The sequence below is a fragment of the Uranotaenia lowii genome, chromosome 2, assembly GCF_029784155.1.
Source record: "Uranotaenia lowii strain MFRU-FL chromosome 2, ASM2978415v1, whole genome shotgun sequence".
Lineage (NCBI taxonomy): Eukaryota > Metazoa > Arthropoda > Insecta > Diptera > Culicidae > Uranotaenia > Uranotaenia lowii.
In genome coordinates this window covers 330,018,139-330,038,252 of record NC_073692.1, presented here as the reverse complement: position 1 = coordinate 330,038,252, position 20,114 = coordinate 330,018,139, and the positions used below count along the sequence as shown (strand labels likewise).

General features: G+C 39.4%; 1 protein-coding gene across 3 annotated transcripts in view; it reads left to right on the top strand.

The window, feature by feature from the left end:
* LOC129743727 (uncharacterized) overlaps positions 1–20,114 on the top strand; it is an 83,336-nt gene that overhangs the window by 49,068 nt on the left and 14,154 nt on the right. The window contains exons 5-8 of one of the 3 annotated variants that reach the window (XM_055735848.1): positions 5,186–5,503; positions 5,593–5,788; positions 5,844–6,185; positions 6,251–6,771. The exons of the other annotated variants lie outside the window; for them this stretch is intronic. Coding sequence (XP_055591823.1) covers positions 5,186–5,503; positions 5,593–5,788; positions 5,844–6,185; positions 6,251–6,720 — 1,326 coding nt within the window. The 3' untranslated portion in view covers positions 6,721–6,771. Of the gene's footprint in view, positions 1–5,185; positions 5,504–5,592; positions 5,789–5,843; positions 6,186–6,250; positions 6,772–20,114 lie in introns of those variants that run through there. 3 annotated transcript variants of the gene reach the window in all.

Sequence of the window (20,114 nt, the reverse complement as noted above, 5' to 3'; positions counted from 1 at the left end):
GTGAGGGAAGGTCTCTGGAAGTACATTTCGCCGGGGGTGAAACCGGAAGCTGCTGCCGACAATCGAAACGTTGCTGAGCTGGCTGCCTGGGATGAAGGAGACCAAAAAGGACCGGCGACTATTGGGTTGCTGCTAAGCCGCAGCCAACACGGGTACATCCGTGAAGGAGAACCTCAAGCGGCACCACAAAACTTAAACTCTTAGTTCCAAGGCCCACATCTTGAAGAAGAATGCGACCTGAAATACGAAGAAGGTGACGACGTCGAGGAGCACTTACTCGAGTTCGAGGGCCTTTTTGAGAAGTTGGCGGATCATCCGCCGCGGATGTTGGAACCGTTCTGGCTGACGATCTACAGGTGATTTTGGTTTTTCGTAGCCTTCAGAATATCTACGATGCCCTGACAACTACGTTAAAAAATCAATCAGCTGAAGAGTTGACAGTGGCTTTGGTGAAGAACAGGATTATCAACGAGGTCATGAAACGTTGTAAAGCTGTTACAGTTGGTCCATCGGTCCTGAAGTTGCAGACCAAAAGGCGTGGCAATCAAGGCATTTGCTACTTCTGTGGAGAATCTGGTCATCGAAAACGAGATTGCGCGGCGTGGCTCAAAACTAAGAAGGACGCCACGTACAAAAATCGAGCGTAGGTGTTTTTCAAGACAATTCAGAAGGCAAATTTTGTTTCGAGTGGCAACGAAGATTTTGCGTTTTCCGTACGGGGTGTCCGGAATTGAATCGTCGATTCGGGTGGCGTGCCAATAAGAATCTGTTCCATGAGATGGAGTCGAACCGAAGTATTCCGAGGATGGTGACGGTTGCTGATGATAAACAAGCAGTGGCAAATAGAAGGAGTTGCCTCATGCAAAATCCTTTGCTATGGTAGCCAAGGTACCGAAAATACTATGACGTTAGGGGAGGCCTCTACGTTACTGATCTCCATATGAACCTAGTTTCGCTTGGCAAGCTTGTGCAGAAAGAAGCCGAGGTACTCTTCAATCAAGACGGTCAGCTGTATTTTCTTAGCAAGAAGTCTGGAACGTTGGAAGCTGTCCAAGATTTTGTTCCTGAGATGAAGACGCAATCCGGCCTGCAGCGAAGGTGATCGGGTCCGATCAAAGTGACGAGTACAAAGGGCGTGCGATGGCTAAGTTCCTCAGCGAAGGAATCCTGCAGCAATTCACAACGGCGTACACTCCTCAACAGAACAAAGTCGCGGAGCGAAAGAACCGTTCGCTGGTCGAGATGGCGAGGTGTATGCTCCTAGAAGCTGGCATGGAGTACCGCTACTGGGGTGAGGCAATCAACACGACCAATTATCTCAAGAACAGGTAACCAGCAAAATCGATCCGTGAGACGCCATACGGACTGTGGCATGGAAGCAAGCCTGATGTGGAGCACCTGCAAGTTTTTGGTACAGATGCGCTTGTGCTGATCCCGAAAGAAACCAGATCAAAATTGGAGCCCAAAGCGAATAAGTTGACATTCGTTGGCTACTCTCAGCAGCACAAAGCGTGGCGTTTCATCGACAGGAAAACTAAAAAGGTGGTCTACAGTAGAGATGTCCGGTTCCTTACGACACAAGATGGTTCTTCGAAGAGGCTGTAACCTGAAAAACTGAAGTCCGAGAGTTGCCACCGATGGTCCTCAATCTGATTGGCATCGTAGAACAACGCATCGATGAAGACAACGATTTCCGAGGTTTTGGTGATACCGATGGCGACGATGATGGTCCGCTTGCAGACGAGAATGGCCAAATTCAGGAGTAGCAACTCGACGTTCAGGTGGAGCCACTCGATCTTGAGGAGGGGCAACCGAAATCTACTGAAAAGGTTGTGAACTGCAGAAAGTGGCGGGACGAACGATCAACAATTTGTATCCGACTGAACGGTTTCGAGTGGTGGTCGCTCAAGAATCGTCGATTGATCCCAAGAACTATCTGGATGCCTTGGTTGGTCCGAACAAAGAACTCTGGAAAGATCCGGTACAAGGCTCGTTTGGTGACACAAGGTTCCAATCAACGCCAAGGCTTGGATTACGTCGAGGTTTTTGCTCCGGTAGCTAAGTAAGCTACGTTACGCTTAATGCTGACCATTGCTGCTCGTCGTGGAATGCTGGTGAAACAAGTGAACGTGAAGACGGCCTATCTACACGGAGATTTAGATGAAACCATCTACATGAAACCCCCGCCTGGTGTCTCTACTGCAAAGGGACAGGTGTGCCACGATTTGTTGGTCGCAACATCCAGCGAAGCCGAGTATCAACAGGTCTTCAAATATTTGGAGACAAATTTCCAGCTAACGTCCCTTGGAGATGTGAAGCAGTTCCTTGGTATCCAGGTGGTCCGATCAAGGAAAGCTTTAGATCTGGGTCAAAAGGCATACATCGAGAAGCTGTTGGAGAGGTTCAACCTAAGCGATGCGAAAGGGTCAAGGATTCCGATGGATCCTGGCTAGATACAACAAAAGGAGGAGGCGGAGGATCTTCCCAATTCCGACCAATATCAGAGCCTCGTTGGAAGTTAGCTGTATCTGGCGGTGAACACGCTGCCAGACACCGGGATTTGCGCATCGATTCTTGGAAGGAAGGTGTCAAAACCAACTAAGGCTGACTGGACTTAGGCAGAGCGAGCCCTGTGGTACCTCAAGGAAACCGTGGAATTCAAGCTTCATCTGAGAGGTGACTCAGATGAATCAGAAGAATATGCCGACGCAGACTGGGCAAGCACGGTGCAAGACCGGGAATCCAATTAAGGTTATCTATTCAGGCTTGATGGCGGTACTCTTCTGAGGGGAGCCAAGAAACAAACATGCGTGGCTGCCTGGAACTACTGTGGTTGCGGAAACTGCTTTTTGATTTCGGGGGACAGGTGAAAAGTCCATCTTGAAAGAAGAAAGCCAATCAGAGCTGCATTAAATTGGTGACCGGAAGTAGCGGGAAAAAGTCCATGTGGAAACCAAGTACCACTTCCTTGTGGTACTAAACTCCTTGTTTCACCCTCAATCTTCCCGTTGTTATGAGCCTGAATATACTCAAAGTTCCAATATTTTACTTGGCAAGAATCTTTATGTTCTTTTATTTACATTTTAGGTACCATAAAAGGTGATACGGTCGAAATTTGGTCAATATCAACTTGACGTATTTCTTTTAATTTTGCATTTTAAAAACTTGAACACCCTTCATTTTGAAGGTGTGTGTGTGTAGAATGTTGCTCCTATTTTGATTTCGGAATTCACTCTTCAGTTGTTAAAATGCCGTCCAAGGAAGAAGAGCAGCGTATCAAAATTTTGGTCGCGCATCGCGAAAATCCGAGCTACTCGCACGCAAAGCTGGCAAAATTGTTAAAAGTTGCCAAATCAATAGTGACAAATGTAATTAAAGTGTTTGGGGAACGTTTGCCGACAGCCAGGAAGTCTAGATCGGGGGAAAATCGAGAACCGGAAGCCGCTGAGACGACAAAGAGAGTTGCCGGTAGTTTAAAGTGAGACCCTAACCTATCTATCCGAGATGGCGCAAATATGCTGGGTGTATCGTCTACACTCGTGCATCGAGCCAAAAAACGAGCCGGACTATCGACTTTCAAGAAGGTAGTGGCTCCAAATCGCGATGATAAACAAAATACGACGGCCAAAGCGCGATCCCGGAGGCTGTACACGACGATGCTGACGAAGTTTGACTGCGTGGTAATGGACGACGAAACCTACGTCAAAGCCGACTACAAGCAGCTTCCGGGACAGGAGTTTTATACGGCAAAAGGAAGGGGAAAGGTAGCAGATATTTTCAAGCACATGAAACTGTCAAAGTTCGCGAAGAAACATCTGGTGTGGCAGGCCATCTGTACCTGTGGCTTGAAAAGCAGCATTTTCATAGCTTCCGGGACTGTCAACCAAGAAATTGACGTGAAAGAGTGTTTGAATAAACGTCTGCTGCCTTTGCTGAAGAACACGGTTGTTACGTACTGTTTTGGCCGGATTTGGCATCTTGCCATTACGGTAAAAAGGCCATGGAGTGGTACGCCGCCAACAACGTGCAGGGTGTTCCCAAGGACAAGAACCCTCCCGACACGCCAGAGCTCCGCCCAATTGAGAAATACTGGGCTATTGTCAAGCGGAACCTAAAGAAGACCAAAAAAAAAACTGCTAAGGACGAACAGCAGTTCAAGGCAAACTGGCTTTCTGCGGCGAAGAAGATGGACAAGGTGGCTGTACATAATCTGATGGCAGGGGTTAAGCGTAAGGCCCGGCAATTCGGATTTGGAAAAGCGGAAGCCTAACTGAATATTTTTTTCTGAATTTTATACTAATTAAACTTGAAAAAGAAATTTAATTTGATTTTTTAAATAAACGATTTCACCGATTTACACGGTTTTCCCTTGACCAAATTTTGACCGTATCACCCTTTATTAGGCAAAACATCTCTGACAAGGAGCTTTACTATGTTAAAAAAGGAAACGAAACGCAACTATCTTCCAAACCACAACAAAACAATCAATCAATCAATAACTTTGCTATTCGGATATTCATTTGATTATTAAGTGACGGGCAAGTGAAATTGACTTAAGTGACCGGTCAAGTGAATTTCAAGTGAGCATCGAAAACCTTCATTAGAATTAAAACTCAAGTGATGGGTGTGTTTACTGTTGTCTAGGTCACTTGAAACTTAAGTTCATTTTTACCGTCAACTGGGATAACATCCCAAGCAACCAAAAGTCCTACGTATCTACGTTTAAGACAGAATAATAAACTTTGATTTACAAAATTATCGAAAAAAAGTCTAACCCAATTTTTACAACTTAAACTAAGCTAAACAAGCTCATTGATACCAACTCTTTTTCTTATAAAAATTCACAGCCACACACATAAGAAAATTTCAGTAGCCATTCCCTTAGACTTTACGTGACATTCACGAGGAAAAAAATTAGTTACTCCGGATTCACGTAGAATCGATGGGATGCGTCAAAAGCTAAATCTACGTGAAAAATACCGTAGAACTAATTTTCAAATTTCAAATTTTCAAAATTTTAAAGTGTAGGGATGCCACACTCTTACATAAATTAGTGTTATTTTGAGTAAGTTAAAATCAATAGTGAAAACTTCTTGATATCTTTTCTTTTAAAGCCAGTAAAGTAACATTACCGAAGGGCTGAAAATATTTCAAATGATGAATTCTCATTTCATCTTTGTTTTAGGATCTTGTTCCAGAAAAAAAAGATCCCCCGACAATCAGCTCATGTTGTGCTTGTGGAAAAACAACGCAAAGGGAATTTATGACGATGGAGAATGTGGAACGACACGAATGGACTGCAAAATCTTTGATTCAACGGTCAGTCAAAGGTTCAAGAATTTTGAAACAGTATGAACAGACCAAAATGCTAACTCGAGCGGATAGAGCGACTATCACATCATTGATTGTTGACGATTTAATCCAGCAACATGGAAAACTTACCAAAGTGGAACTTTTAAGATTCGCAGCTCAGCTAAAATCTCTGTTCCCAACTGTTCACGAGGTAAAAAAAGATTTTGGTTATTGACTAAAACCGGGCGCTATTTGAAGAAATGAATAAATGATCACAATTACTTTTCTTTTTCCCAACAGTACATTTGGTATCGGCCATCGATCATAGTAAACTACACAACGGGTGAAAAAATAAAATTGGGGAAGTTTCCTCGCGGAACCTTGTACGACCGGAATCTAAATCAAGCCATTGACCTCAAATACGTCACGGAATCAACTCCAAAGAAAAGAGATGATTCAAAGTTATTAAGTGAACAAGCTATAGGCGAAGAAGCCAGTAAGTGCTAAGTTATTCCTCGTATCTTCGATCTTTTAAGTTTTTTTTTATTTAGTTCTCAACTATCAGGAGACCAAAGAATGGTTCCGGAATCATCAAGACGAGTGGGACGAAGCTATAAGTCGATGGCGTAGCACAAGTGAGGTTCGCATTCACGAAATAGTCCAGTCAGATGAACGGACATTTTCCGAGATCTTAACTGAATATCCCATACTCCGAGGTTACTACGGCTACGACTTAGTGAAAATAGATTTCGAGCACCAATATCCCGAAAAAGTTGACTTACTATTCACTCGATTTGCCGATTTTCGTCAAAGATTGAAACCTCTGCTGCCCAAAAACATTGGAAACCAAGGAAAGGTGCTTTTAAAATTGCTCGATGAAGATCTGCCAGAGGGTAAGTTAAAAATTTCAATGATGTTTCTTAGGGTTTCTTAGAGCTTATAGCATATTTCTTTACAGATGTATTGGATTGTGAAACCGTAACGTTACTGTCTCACTTATGGCCAAGTTCAATCTTAAAACTTTCAAATAAGGACATATGGAAACCGACGATCAAAGAAAGTTGCGAAGGTGTAATCATTCGCCTGGAAACATTAGCAGACTATCAAACAAAATTCAGCAGTATTCAGGAGCAGCGCGCAAAGAGAGGACTCCCGGATACGCCCGTGATACTAGCGGTTGGCGAAACTCCGAAATCTACGCACACATTCTTTGTCAGTTACGACTTTCTGTACCAGACTGACACTTTCCTGGAAGCGTTGGACATAGTTTTCAAGATTCATAAGTCATATGATTTGAAGTTCCCCATCCAGGCACAAGGAACTTGGAATTTCATATCGTGCTTTTTCTACGACTTCGAGCTGGGCCTCGATAGAAATAAAGAACATATTTTATACTGGTGCAAGATGCTTCAAAATAAAAACTCTTAATGTAAGAAGAAGATGGCAAGTTTGCAACTCTTTTAACTTCTGTATCTGTTACTTCCAATTAGTTCAAAAAATAAAGTTCAACTTTATATAATAAAAAATTGGTTTTCAATAGTCGAGACTCGAGATGACTTTCTTTTTAAATTAAGATAGTCCGATAGGACATGGAATAATCGAGACAAATTACGATGATGTACCGACCTTTCGGGAGCCATCGATTGCTCGTGAAACAGATTTTAATCTGGATTGCGAGAATTTCGAAATAACGACCGACCATATTTCACAGCGATTTCACGAAATTGAATGGTTGTTTAAATCTGAAAGCACTGTACAGTGGTTCACAACCATGTAGGTCGTGAAAATGATACACTTTATTTCTGTTATAAAGCTCAAATCAGGTCAAAACCTAATTTTCTGAATTCGTCTTGGTACATCTGCGTACCTGAAAATAATCACGACGAATAATTTCAACGGTGATGGAAATTATTAGAGAAACATGAGATACCAAAGAAATAATGAACGTACACAGTAAACGAAAATTACCTAACTCGGTAATCTGTTTTATCGAAATCCTAACATGTTGAACTCGGCAATTCATTCGGTACTTTTTGAATGGCAGAGAAATGACAGCTTTTAAATATTTCGGACCTTTTTAGTCAACAATTTCTAAAACTCAACTGAAATCTGTGGTACATACCAGTTAATAGGAAGAAAGTATAACGATCAATGATTTAGAAATCCGATTAAAATGATACCAGTTTCGGCTTATAACTGCTGAATTACTCGATATTTTAAGCTAAATAGGGTTTGTATGTAGCCTAATACTTTGAGCCTTTCTTTGGATAACTTAAATACATAAATTAAGCTCTGTATAAGAAAGTATTTAGAGAAAACGTTCGAAATCACTAATCGAATTCCTCCAAAAAGAGGTTTTTGCGATGCACTTGAAAAGAGATGTCCGTGATAGAGACACTCTTTTCAAGTGCATCGCAAAAACCTCTTTTTTGGAGGAATTCGATTAGTGATTTCGAACGTTTTCTCTAAATACTTTCTAATACAGAGCTTAATTTATGTATTTAAGTTATCCAAAGAAAAGCTCAAAGTATTAGGCTACATACAAACCCTATTTAGCTTAAAATATCGAGTAATTCAGCAGTTATAAGCCGAAACTGGTATCATTTTCATCGGATTCCTAAATCATTGATCCTTATTCTTTCTTCCTATTGACTGGTATGTACCACAAAATCGTCTGTCAAAATATTTACAGTTGTTGAACAACCCAATAGTGTTTACCGAAATGCCTGTATTTATTACCGAAAGGTCGGTAATGTTCAACCGAAAAACGAAATGCTCAGCAAAATATATCACACAACCGGTAGTTTACAGAAATACCTGTAATTATTATCTAGTAACTTTTTTTTTCACCAAAAAAATACCGTGATTTTTATGACGGTAAGCTGTAAAAGTTCGATAATAGTTACCGTACAACCGGTAGATTTTACCGAAATACATGTAATAATAGCTTAGCTTAGCTTGATTGACTACTCACATCCACCTTTAATCATTGAACCCGAAATACTTTATTTAATTTACAAGTATTAAAATAATATTGGCTAATGCCGTTGAACTTCCTCAGTATACTTTATAGAAACTCTTTATTGGTATAACAATGATATTGAATAAAATGCATTTCGAATCCCATGATCGCAGGCGTGGCTCAGTAGAACGAATTCCACATCGCCAATGGTTGCTACTCCGTGATTGACCGAGGCCACCAATTTTGTTCAAAGGTCAAATGAATGGTGTCTGGGACTGACAGTACATTCACAATGCCCAAAACTGATGCTCTCTCTTTAATCATCAATAACGGCGCCGGCCACGTCCTAGTAGTCAATAGATAGATTGGAAAAGAGAGAAAGGGATAAAAGAAATAATTCGTGCTTTAGGACCGAGGTCACCTCTGCATCCTAGCAAATAATTTTATCGTGGGGAGTGGGTAAAAGGATGTGATCTGGAGACACTTTTGACCAGTGTAATCTGATTTTAAGCATCCTATTATCCTATTTTCCCAAAGACAAAATAACTAACTAAATGCTTTAATTTAAGTATAATAAAAGTGTATTTGAAAAAAAAAACCTGAACGCGCGTATATCCATGTCGTATCAATAACTATCATGTTGAATTTCAAGGATTCACAATGAAAAATGTGAAGCATTGAATGACCAATGTCTAATATTCTTTGGAACAGTAATAAAAAAAAACTTGAATTTATTTTATCCTACGATAATTTCGCTCATGTGGGTAGCAAGCAAATAGCTGACCACCCTAAATACAAGACAATACATTTATTCTTTACACTCCAAAACAAAGAAATTAACACAAATATAGCGATAATTAGGTATTTGATAAATTAATTTCCTGACTGCAGGAATATTGAGAACTGGACCTTAGTTTTGATGCCGAGACAACTATTGGGAATCGAAGAGCACAAAGCCCAAAAGCAGACTACCTATTATAAATATTTATTTGATTAATCGTATTTGCAATAATGAAAAGGTATTCTTAGTTCTAACCGTAAGAATCTCATTAAGGAAATTATTCTAGTGTAGCAGAAGCTTTCCCTAATTTTGGAGTCACCGTAATATTTTTCTGTCTCTGCTCTGAACGTAACAACAAAAACTGAAACTTCCATTAATTAAAACTCATATTATGCACTGCTAGATAAACTTTAAGCACTAAACACGATTCAAGAACAAAAAGAATTAACCGTCATAGCCGGCCACGGAACGATTATGAATACCAAACTTATTTATTTCGATTGTATCTCTGAGTATGTAGAAGAAAAAAAAAAACATGGTAAACTTACTGAACTTTCCACACTAAATCGAATCAACAACACCCCTTCACTAATAGAACTTAATAATAATAAACACCCCTTCCCCAACACACAAATAAACACACACAAACAATGTTCTAGTTGGAAATTCTATACGTAGCTTAAGCATGGAAATTTTAATATAAATCTTTTTTTTATGAGAAGATTTTTTAAACAAATACTTAGCTTTGATCCGTGTTTTGATGTTTCCGTACTCCTTAAAAATCTAGAAGTACGTCTTTTTCCGCTCGCCGGAAGGTGAAATAGCCTGAGAAGCTGTGATCCCTTATTTTGATGTGGCCGTCGCTTGAGGAAAGCCTTGCTGTGCATAGCTTTATTTAAAATCCTTAACCGAGTCTAAACTTAACTTGAAGAACTATAATTTTCCATAAATTTCCACTTGAAAATTTTTGCTGTCTGAAAAAAATTCGTCTAACTTCTACGAGCACCGCCTACCGAGTCCCTTTAAAAACACAAATTTTCTATTAGCGAAAAACTAACAAACGGAAAAAACGCGACGACAAAAAAAAAAAAACACGTCCGTTCGCGAGCACGGATTGCTGCGACCCCACTTTCGAACATTTTTGTTTATCTTTACCGAAATACATGTAATAATAACCGAAATACCGGAAAATAATATCGAGATTACCAAAACCAAAAACTCAAAGTTTCGGTAATTTTTCACCGAATAATTGATAATTGTTACTTACCGCTTAGATTATTACCGAAATAACTGTGTTTTGAAAGGATTTATTTCTACAGCGGAAATAACACAAACAGATTAATGTTCTTGGCCATTTCTAAATTTTATTTTATTTACCTTGAATTTTCTTTTGACGGACCGTCATTTTCTGACACACGACCGCCTAATTTGTTGTTCCCTTAAAATCGAGCCTTCTCTGGGGCAGCTGATCTGCAGATGTCCTGGCCTTTATTGGATTCAGTAGGATTTGACACGCCGTCAAACCTGGATTTCAGGAGAAATGATGCGTCTCAAGATTCAGGAGGGTTTTCATTCGAATTTCGTATGAATTCAACCATTCCCCTGTGGCTCGGAGAGTCGATATCCCGAGGAGGGAAATTGCATTTTTAGTGTGTATAGAAGGTACAAATAAGCCCGTTGCTGCCTCAATTCATACAAAACATCCACCCGAAGAAGAAAGATATGTTGCACCACTGATTACACTGATATGACACTTAGAACAAAATTTTGGCTAAATGCCTCCTACCGTCGACATTACTCGGCAGCAATTCGAGCATGAGAATTTGGCTTAATGGCATGTTCGCCAACCAGTTCAGTCCATACGAGTAATCTGAACTGATCGATATTTATCAAAGTCTGGTTTAATTTTCCAGCCGGGCTACAAAATCGATCGAAGCGCCTCTGGTATCGACATTGCTCGTTAATTTTCGAGCAGTCAAAAATCAAATTCGAGTTTCCAGTCGGTGTTATAGAGTTTCATTCTCTGGTAAAAAAAAAACTAAAACGAAGAAGAAGAAGAGTGTCCAGTCAGTGTGATCAGTGGTTGAACCTTCTGTATGAAACTTCTGTCCTGCTTTCTCAACTCCAGACAAAATTTTGACGTACATGTTGTCAGTAAATACTTTACAGATTTTCGGTCGTTTTCAATCCAATGGTGGTTCGTTATGTCACATTCAGAACCTTGTTGACGGGCGCCAGCCAGAAGGCTTTGTTGGTGAAGCATGCAGATGTGAAGACCGATTATCTGAACGGGGAGCTCAAAAAGACGGTCTACATGCGGCAGCCGCCTGGTTACGAAAAGGATGGTCCGGGCACCGTATGTCTCTTGAGGAGGAGTCTCTATGGCCCGTAGCAAGCAGGTCATGTTTGGAACAAGAAAATGGACAGCGTTCTGAAGCAGTTCGAGTCCAAGCAATCAGCTATCGATCCTTGTTTGTACGTGCAGGACAAGGATGGAAAGCGAATTTATCTCGTCGTTTACGTAGACGATATGGTCATTGCTTGTGAAGACGAAGAGCAGTATGAAGATATGATCCAACCATTGAACCAATTTTTCACTGTAACATCCCTGGGAGATATTCGCCATTTCCTGGGAATTCCAGTTCAGCGTGACAAAGTCGGGTTTACTCTCAGCCAGAAAAGTTACATCAAGAAACTTTTGGAGAAATTTGGAATGACTGACAGCATGAAGATTTTCGGTAAGTTAAGAACCGATCAACGAAGTTCGGTAGAAAAATGACGTCATATTTATAAACCACCGAAATTTTTAAAATTTCAGTGTTTGATCGTTAAAAAAATACCGAACTCGATAATTTTCGTTTGTGTAAGCTGTAAATATCATGAATTTTTCGAAAAAGATACAACGACTCACCGACGGGCCTTGAACCCGCAATCTCCGCTTCAGTACAACACGGCGCGCTAGCCAATTATACCACGGTGAACGTGACGAAATAGGCTCCAGCATGCGTACTGTAGTGGCGTGCCCCTCGTTCGAACGAGAAAGAACGAGCGACGAGAGTAAAGGGAGAGACACGAGGCGGAACAGAAAAAGGGGACTGTGAATGACAACGGGGGTCGTGAGGTGCCGCGTCGAAGGATGAGGACAGTTTTCAGTTATTTTAAAGTGATAGAATGATTTCGTGATAAATGGAGTGGATAAAATTGTGTGTCGATTCGAAGCTGCTACATCTGGCGACGAGGATGGGATGAAACTTGTGAGTATTATGGCGGTTTTAGGAAAAAGTAAAAAAAAAAAACAATTTATAAAACGATGCGAAAAATGGGCGCAGCGGTAGCCCCACTTTACGAGAGGTGCTGCCGATCTTTAGTGAGACTGTTCGCAAGAGCTGCCAGTGTGATCGAAAATCAGTGATTGAATTTTGCTGAGCATGAATTGATCAACCATCTCTCGCTCAACGCTTTACTCGGAAGCAAAGGTTGCTTTGAGGCAGCGAAAACGACAAAACCGATGATGCATACGCTCTCACATGGCCCGCCTTCAAGAAGCAATATACATTCGAGGCAGCGAATCCAAAAAAACCAAACGAATGGCTCTCACTCATCTCCTGTTACATTCTTGACGGAACCGAATTCAAAAGGCAGAGCAAACCCGAGTCTCCTCGTTTGTGCCTGGATCGAATACCCGAGGTTTTTCTGCTATTGCTATTATTGCACAGCAACCGCACGCAGGCAGCTAGTTTTTTCGTTTCTTTTCCCACCCTCTCCTTGCTCCATACGTTGCGGGCCTATGCAATGCAATAAGTTCGGTTGTTGTCGTTGTTGCCTCAACCTTTGCGGCGAGGTTGAAGATGTTCTCCTCAACGCAGATATCGGCTTGAGTCCATCAAATTCAATAATGTAAATGAGTATGTGTGCCTCGTCTATTTCATGCATCATGTAGCGACCGAACGTTGAGAGAGTTCGTTCTGAGCAGCGAACGGATAGTGTCTCTCGGAGCAGATCCTCCTCATGGGGGGAGGTTTGAATGAATGTATATGTATCGTCTCCTGTATTACTATACGAGGCCTCAAAGTGTGTACTTTGAATGCCTCTGATGAGAAAATGGTTGAGGATTTCAATCACTGTCGAAAATACTGAGTGAATAACCTGAATTAAGCAACGGTTCTGAGCAACACAAATTTATTGCCAGAGGGAGAGACTGAGAAGTCAAGTACTGCCGAATTCACAAATTACTCTGAGGAGTAATGAAAGTTCTGAGGAACTCGAATATTAATATTGTAATTCAGTGACTTTGAGAAGTCTAGTATCACGTTGTTCACAAATTACTTTGAGGAGTAATGATAGTTCTGTGCAGGGCTTGGTAAGGGATCGCATTCTGACTGTGACTGCGTGAACGAACGAATGTGCGCCGATTGACTTCCACAGTCATAAGCATTCAGTTGAATGCGAAACGGCCGCAGTCATTCTGCCGTTTCTTGACTGCTTGTATGGTATCCGCTGCCGCAGCTTTACGAGAGATAATTTTTTCAGTCCTTCATTCCACCGCTCCTCATTCATACCGAAGGTTACAAACAGAGAGTTTGAACGAATGGAAGCGGGACTGCGATTCTGCCAAGCAGCGATGCCACACATACCGATTTTCCGGTATTTATACCGATTTTTGAACAAAATTTTGACCAAGAATCGGTATATACCGATTACCGATTTTTGGCAAAACATACCGATTTCATACCGATTTTTAAGATTTTAACTCAAAATTCATTCCACTTCAATATTCCCACTTCATTCAAGCTATTCCGTAGAAAAAAGACATAGTTCGGTAGCTGGCGTGGCGTAACTTTGATCTGTACAACTTTTAAAATATTCTGCAAAGATCTCCACGGCGCACTCTCATAATTCGTTCAGTTGTTCGCGCTGTTTTGTTCCTTTGTTCTGTCAAATGATGCACTATTATGGTACTCATCCTCAAAGCCAATGGACTAAGCTCAAGGCTGAAATTTGACCTTCTGCGACTGCCAATAGAAGTTTCTTAAGGTCAATCTCAATTGACGATCGCATTAAAGCTCTTGTCTTGTGAGATGCTAACTTTTCAAGGAAAACATACACCGTTTTAATATAATTCTTGTTCAACTCGTCGCCAGACGGGGTATGTCGAGATTTGAAGTGCAATCAGATACACGGTATGTAATATCATTGGTATAATCTTCAATCCTTCTGCATCTTGTTAGCCAAATAAATGATTTCATAAGTACCTAAAATGGGTACTTTCAGTTATAGTAAAACTATATGCTTTTTAATCTTTTTCGGAAGAACACCTTCTTTTTGAGAACATTTCTCATTTATTTTCGCATAAAATTCTTGGATTTTCAAATGACTAATGCGTGATTTTTCATAAAGTAAAATTAATTTGTAATTGGCTATAAAAAAAACTGAAGCAACAACTCTCCCAACTTTCTGCAATCATTTCTTTTTCTAATCGCTAGAACTCATATCTAATACTTGAAGCTGAAATGGCCAGATTGGCGAAAAACCATCAATAAAACGAAAAACATGAACTTGTATACCCATATTTATCTCGAACATCAAAAAGCCATTGGATTTGTAAGTGCTTACTAAATCAAATTTCCTTTAGTTTGACCTGGTTTTATTGCCTTATCGAATTTATCAAATTTACATCCCACTTTAGCCAAACATCAAAGTCTCAAGTTTTTACTTAATTTATATGCCTAAACAACGTGTAACCTGAAGGTGCTCGCAATGCCCCTATTTTTTTTATCAAACGATAACTTTTAAAATAAATTTCCATTCAGTTATGAGTACTGGAAAGAAATACTTATTTCGGATTTTCTGCTGAATTTTCATTTGTGATTTTTTATTTCGCCAGCAAAGCAGATAGTTTAAAATTTAAAAAAAAATGTACAATTCATAACAAACAGAATGTTCTGTTAAAATTTCAAAACCGTCATGTTGTGTAAACTAGTGTTACCTAGAACCAAGTTACGGAGAAAATGCAATAATATATGCTTAAACACATTTAGTCAGCTAGTTTTGAACTAAAAATGAACATTCATAAGAGTTCTTAGACTTGCTGTTTATTGCAAGTTTCTATTTAAAGAAAAATACGTCAGGAAGTTGAAAATGTAAGCATTTTTGAATATCAACCTCAAATGCCGATTTTCATACCGATTTTTAGGATTTACATACCGATAAAAGATTTTTTTGGGTTTCAAAATACCGATAGAAATGTGGCATCACTGCTGCCAAGGTATAGGACATTTTTCGCTCTCATTTTTTTTCTCCGGTCGTGGCTCGTGCCGCTAGCCCCTACCAACCAACAAGGTAGAGCGTATGGAATGTGTTGGTTGGGTTGGGTGGAAAGTTTGCATCACATTTGGAAAAAATGCTGAAGTAATTAAAGCCACTCTAGCACAAGCGATTTGTTAATTTTAAACATGATCATTCTTTGCATAAACTAAAGCTTAGTTCTTTTAGAAATGAGATGCTGATAGCTCATTTCTTAGTAATCGTACATTCAAAACTTTTAAAGCTTTATGTCTTTATTATGCATTTCTGGAAGTGAAGTTAAAATATAACCACTATGCCTTTTTGGCCACCAAGCATCAGTGCAAAATTTGAGATAATTTGGTTGATTCCTGAATAAGCGCAACGCGTTTCAATTTTGTATGGAAATTCGTATGTAAGAAAAAAAAATTGCACATAAAATCGTCCAGAAAATTCAAATAAGCTTGAAATAAAGTCGGTCTTTGGTTTTTGGTTTGACTATTCTTAAGCTTCATTTTTTGCTAACATGACAAGCAGCTAAGCGTTTCATGAAAAAAGTTATAAACATTTCAAAATAAAAAAAAACTGAATCCATTGAAAAGTATTTAAAAAGGGCAGACTTGCTAGAGCTTTTCATAATTTCATAAAATGTTTTTGCAAAGGTTATAAAAATCAATAAAAATTCTGGCTATTGCAAAGCAATTTTTTGAGAATTTTTATTCTCATCCTACACAGCTTTCAATTAAGCAGTCAAAAAGTTGTATAACATTGAATATCTTTACTGGGGTACAAGTTACGTTTATGCTTTGTTCACATGAATTGTACTACAAGAATCAAGGAATATTTTTCATCCAAAGTTATATTTTAGAAACTTTCAGTACATCTCTGAAGATTTTTTAATGAAATTTTTTGTTTCCATATTTCCATACTTAATTAAAACCCGTTGCACTTATTCAGGACAGGATGGATCGCTTCCAAAACATTTATTGCTATTTCTGATAGCAAAAACAACCAAAAAAGGTTATGGGAGGTGTAAAAGTTTAAAAATTGGAAATTTTTATACAAAGCTTGCAGCGGTCTAATAACCATTGCCAAAGACTCAAAACAGCAATTCCATTAAATATAGATCCAAAAATAATTCACTGTGATTTACATAATGCATTGCACCAAACTCATGTCTTCGGACGCGTTATAGAGAACTGATTTTTAAAGAATAGAAAATTTTACACTGAAAAATAATGAAACCTTTTAAATATGGGGGAGTGGGGAATCATGGGTCACTTTTTTCTTTGTTCTATAACTTTTTTTTTATTATAAAAGATAAAATGAAAATAAAAAATGGTATGGTTTTCTACATTGTCAAGGTATCATTTATTTTTTATTTTTTAAAAGGTTGTTTTCAGCAAGTTCTGACTGATTTTAAAAGAGCAGTATTTTTTGGATTTTGAAAAACGATGGGGAATTGTGGGCCACTAAATCCTAATTGTCCAAATAACATACAAAGTTTATCAGGTGACCCAAACCTGTGCGTTCCATAATTCATTTAGTTATTTTAAAGCAATTTCAGATTATAAAATAAAAAAGAGAGTTGCGTATGATCGAAAAAACTTAAAAACCTAGCACGCGAACGTTTTGGCAACATTTCACGTGAAAAAAATGACAAAACTAAGATCATAAAAATAAAATAAGCATGATGCATATGATGCGTATTTAAATCAAAAACAACATATAGAAAAATATGCGTACGCAAAGCAACGACAATGACAGTTGAATTTAAATTTTTATCACAACACACACACACCTGAAATATTAACACATGGCCCACGTTACCCCACTCTCCCCTATAAAAAGTAAGAAAAAAACTTAAAATTAAAATGACAATTTTTTAAATTTTAATCATAAAATGTAGAAGTCAACTGCTTCTCCACTATAGAACTCGCTCCGAATAAGCATATTCACTTCTACCTACTCAGTGACTGCGGTTTGACTGCCGAGGTGAATGTTTTTTTCGCAGTCGTTTGACTGCAAAATGACCGTGGACGGTCGAAGCATGAATGGGAGTTTGAGCAAAGCAGGACGATTTGAACGAGAGAGGATTTCTTAGAGAAATGGAAGAACGAATGCGTCACGAATTCTCCCAGTTGGGTTGGAAACGAATGGCTTGCGAAGGACCGCACAAAGTGGAATGCATGCAATTGCCCAGTAAGCGCGTCCTCTCAGAAATCGACAGAGCATGCAAAAAATTGAGAGTTGAGTCACCGAACTGAATAAAACGGTTAACTTCGGCGACACTCCAAGAACGCAAATATTTTCATTCGGTTTGTCCTGCCGAGAGGCACCAAATACGAATGCGTACATGCGAAATCAGTTTGAATCGTACACTCGTACGGTGTGGTCGCATTTTGTCCCCGTGTCCCGTGTGTGCTTTCAATCGTAGCTGTCGACTTCTCAGGCAGGCTAACACGCGTCTCGGAGGGAAACAAACAAACACGATTCGGATTGTGTTCGTGTGTTTCTCTGGAGGGCGTGTCTTAGCTTAATTCGTGGCCCTGAGCCAAGGCACGCGTATGGTGTGTTCCTCTCTAACGATGTGATGATGCAAAATCGCCAGAACGATCGTTACGATCCCTCTGGCGATTTGAGTTACCTCTCTGCCGATTCAAATTTACCGGGTGACTGAGCCAGTGTGTTGACTGCTGGTGAAAAAAGGGATCGCCTCAAGCCCTGGTTCTGTGGAACTCGAAAATACTGGAACTGAGCAACTTTGAGAGGTATCAAATAGTTCACAAATTACTCTGAGGAGTTATCTAAGTTCTGAGGAACTCGATTTTATATGAAAACGAGCAGGATTCCATTTACAGAAGATAGTTCTGAAGAACTGAATTTCGAACATCAAATACATTTGCTTTTGCTTAACTTGTTGGGAGCCCAGATAGTTCTGAGGAACTGTGAAGGCTTTGAGAAGCCATACACCTTTCACATTTGAATATAATTCTTTGATTCCGGAGTGCTGTTCACTTGCAACGTTGCATTATCTATTGCTCTGAGGAGCATTTCTACTCGATGATACGTGTAGGGACTGGTCTGACGGGTGAGAGTATTGTCAGTTAGTCCGAGCCAATACGCTACAGCTATAATCATAAACCGCACAGGTACGATGTCAGCAATATTGAGATGATTCACAAGAAACAAATTAAAACACTGTTTACTGGTCAGGGTTTAAGCATCATTTTAGTAGTTAGTGATTACCTAGACACTGCGAGAAACCTCGTAGTGGACGACTAATTATGGTTCAAATATTCAATTTACGTCTTGTAGGTTTTGTGTTATGGCGTCAACTGTGGATTGGCTCTGTACTTTCCCTAAGGATGTGTTAGTTTAAACTTCGGATCTGGCTGTTTCTACGTTACATTATATTGCATTTTTTTTGGCTTACTATCATAAATGTTTTCTCACAGCATTACAACAGTTATACATAATTATGCACAACACATGTGCATCTGATGCCGGTGTAGTCATGTTGGTGGTATGATTTGTCACGCTTTCGGGTTTTTCCATCAGCAGAAAGCTTTTTGTTGTTTGGCCAGAGGAAGGGCATAACAGCAGTTTGGAAACTCTAAAAGGTCAGTTGTGCTTTCCTTTAAAAAAAGGGTCGATCTTACTCTGAATTGTACAGTTTTTGGACGGAAAAAAATATCAATTCTATAGTGGAATTTCGTGAGAACGTTCAGAAACGGTCACTCACTAGACAGTGACTACATTCTTGATTTGCAGTATCGTACATATGAGGATTTACTAGTAAGGCTTCGAAGCTATTATCAAACAATCTTAACACTCACAAAAGATAGTTTTGAATTAATTTAAGGAATATATATTTTGAACAACTTTGATTTAACATCGTGCTATAATTCTCTGTTAACTTTCTTATCTTCTTCTTTCCTGCAAAGTCATTGCCTAAAGTTGACTAATGAAAGAACCCGCCTACAGAGGCCTAGAGGATAGCGTTAAAGTCTTCTAAGCCAGAGGTGATGAGATCGAGTCTCGGTCACGGCATACATAGTGCAATTTCTGTGAGCTGCATGGTGGTGTCAGCATCATGCTAGCAATTAAAACCTTGAAAGATGTACGCTTTAGTCTTATGTAGAATTTAGACTTCTTCAAGGAAAGTTTCACTAAAATCCTATATGTGTGTGTACGTTTAAAAAAAATCTGCCCAACATTTTCGGACGATCAGGGCATTTTCATGTAGAGGACGTTCATGTCGCTGCTCACATACAGCAATAGAATGTTCATTTACATCAAACTCGAGTTCGTGTTCTTCCCACGGATACATGCAAGTGGTCTAAGATAGTTCAGGTATCAAGTTATTAACTATGATAAGCTAAGCACAACTCAGGAACGAAATTGTATAATGATAATATTTTCTTTAAAAATGCATTTCTGCAATCTACAAGCGAAGTTTAGAAGTATTTTTAGCGTTTGGAACCTTACCAATCTTGCGCTACGGGCATAGGATAATCATGTGACTTTGATGATCTCTAAAGGTTTTCCTTTCAAGCGGATTCTGCAAACTGTAGTTTTCTATCTGGCTATGAAAGGATAAGAGATAATTATGGTGCTCACAGAATTATCAAAATTTATGTTGCTTGTCGATATTATCTGTAAGGACATTCGCATACTAAGAAATGTCAAGGAGAAAGTGGAATATGTTCAATAATATGTTGCATAGGAGGGTGAAGAGCAGAATAGTGATTTGAAAGCATCATTTATACTTTTGTTGGGTGCTTGAATTGAAGT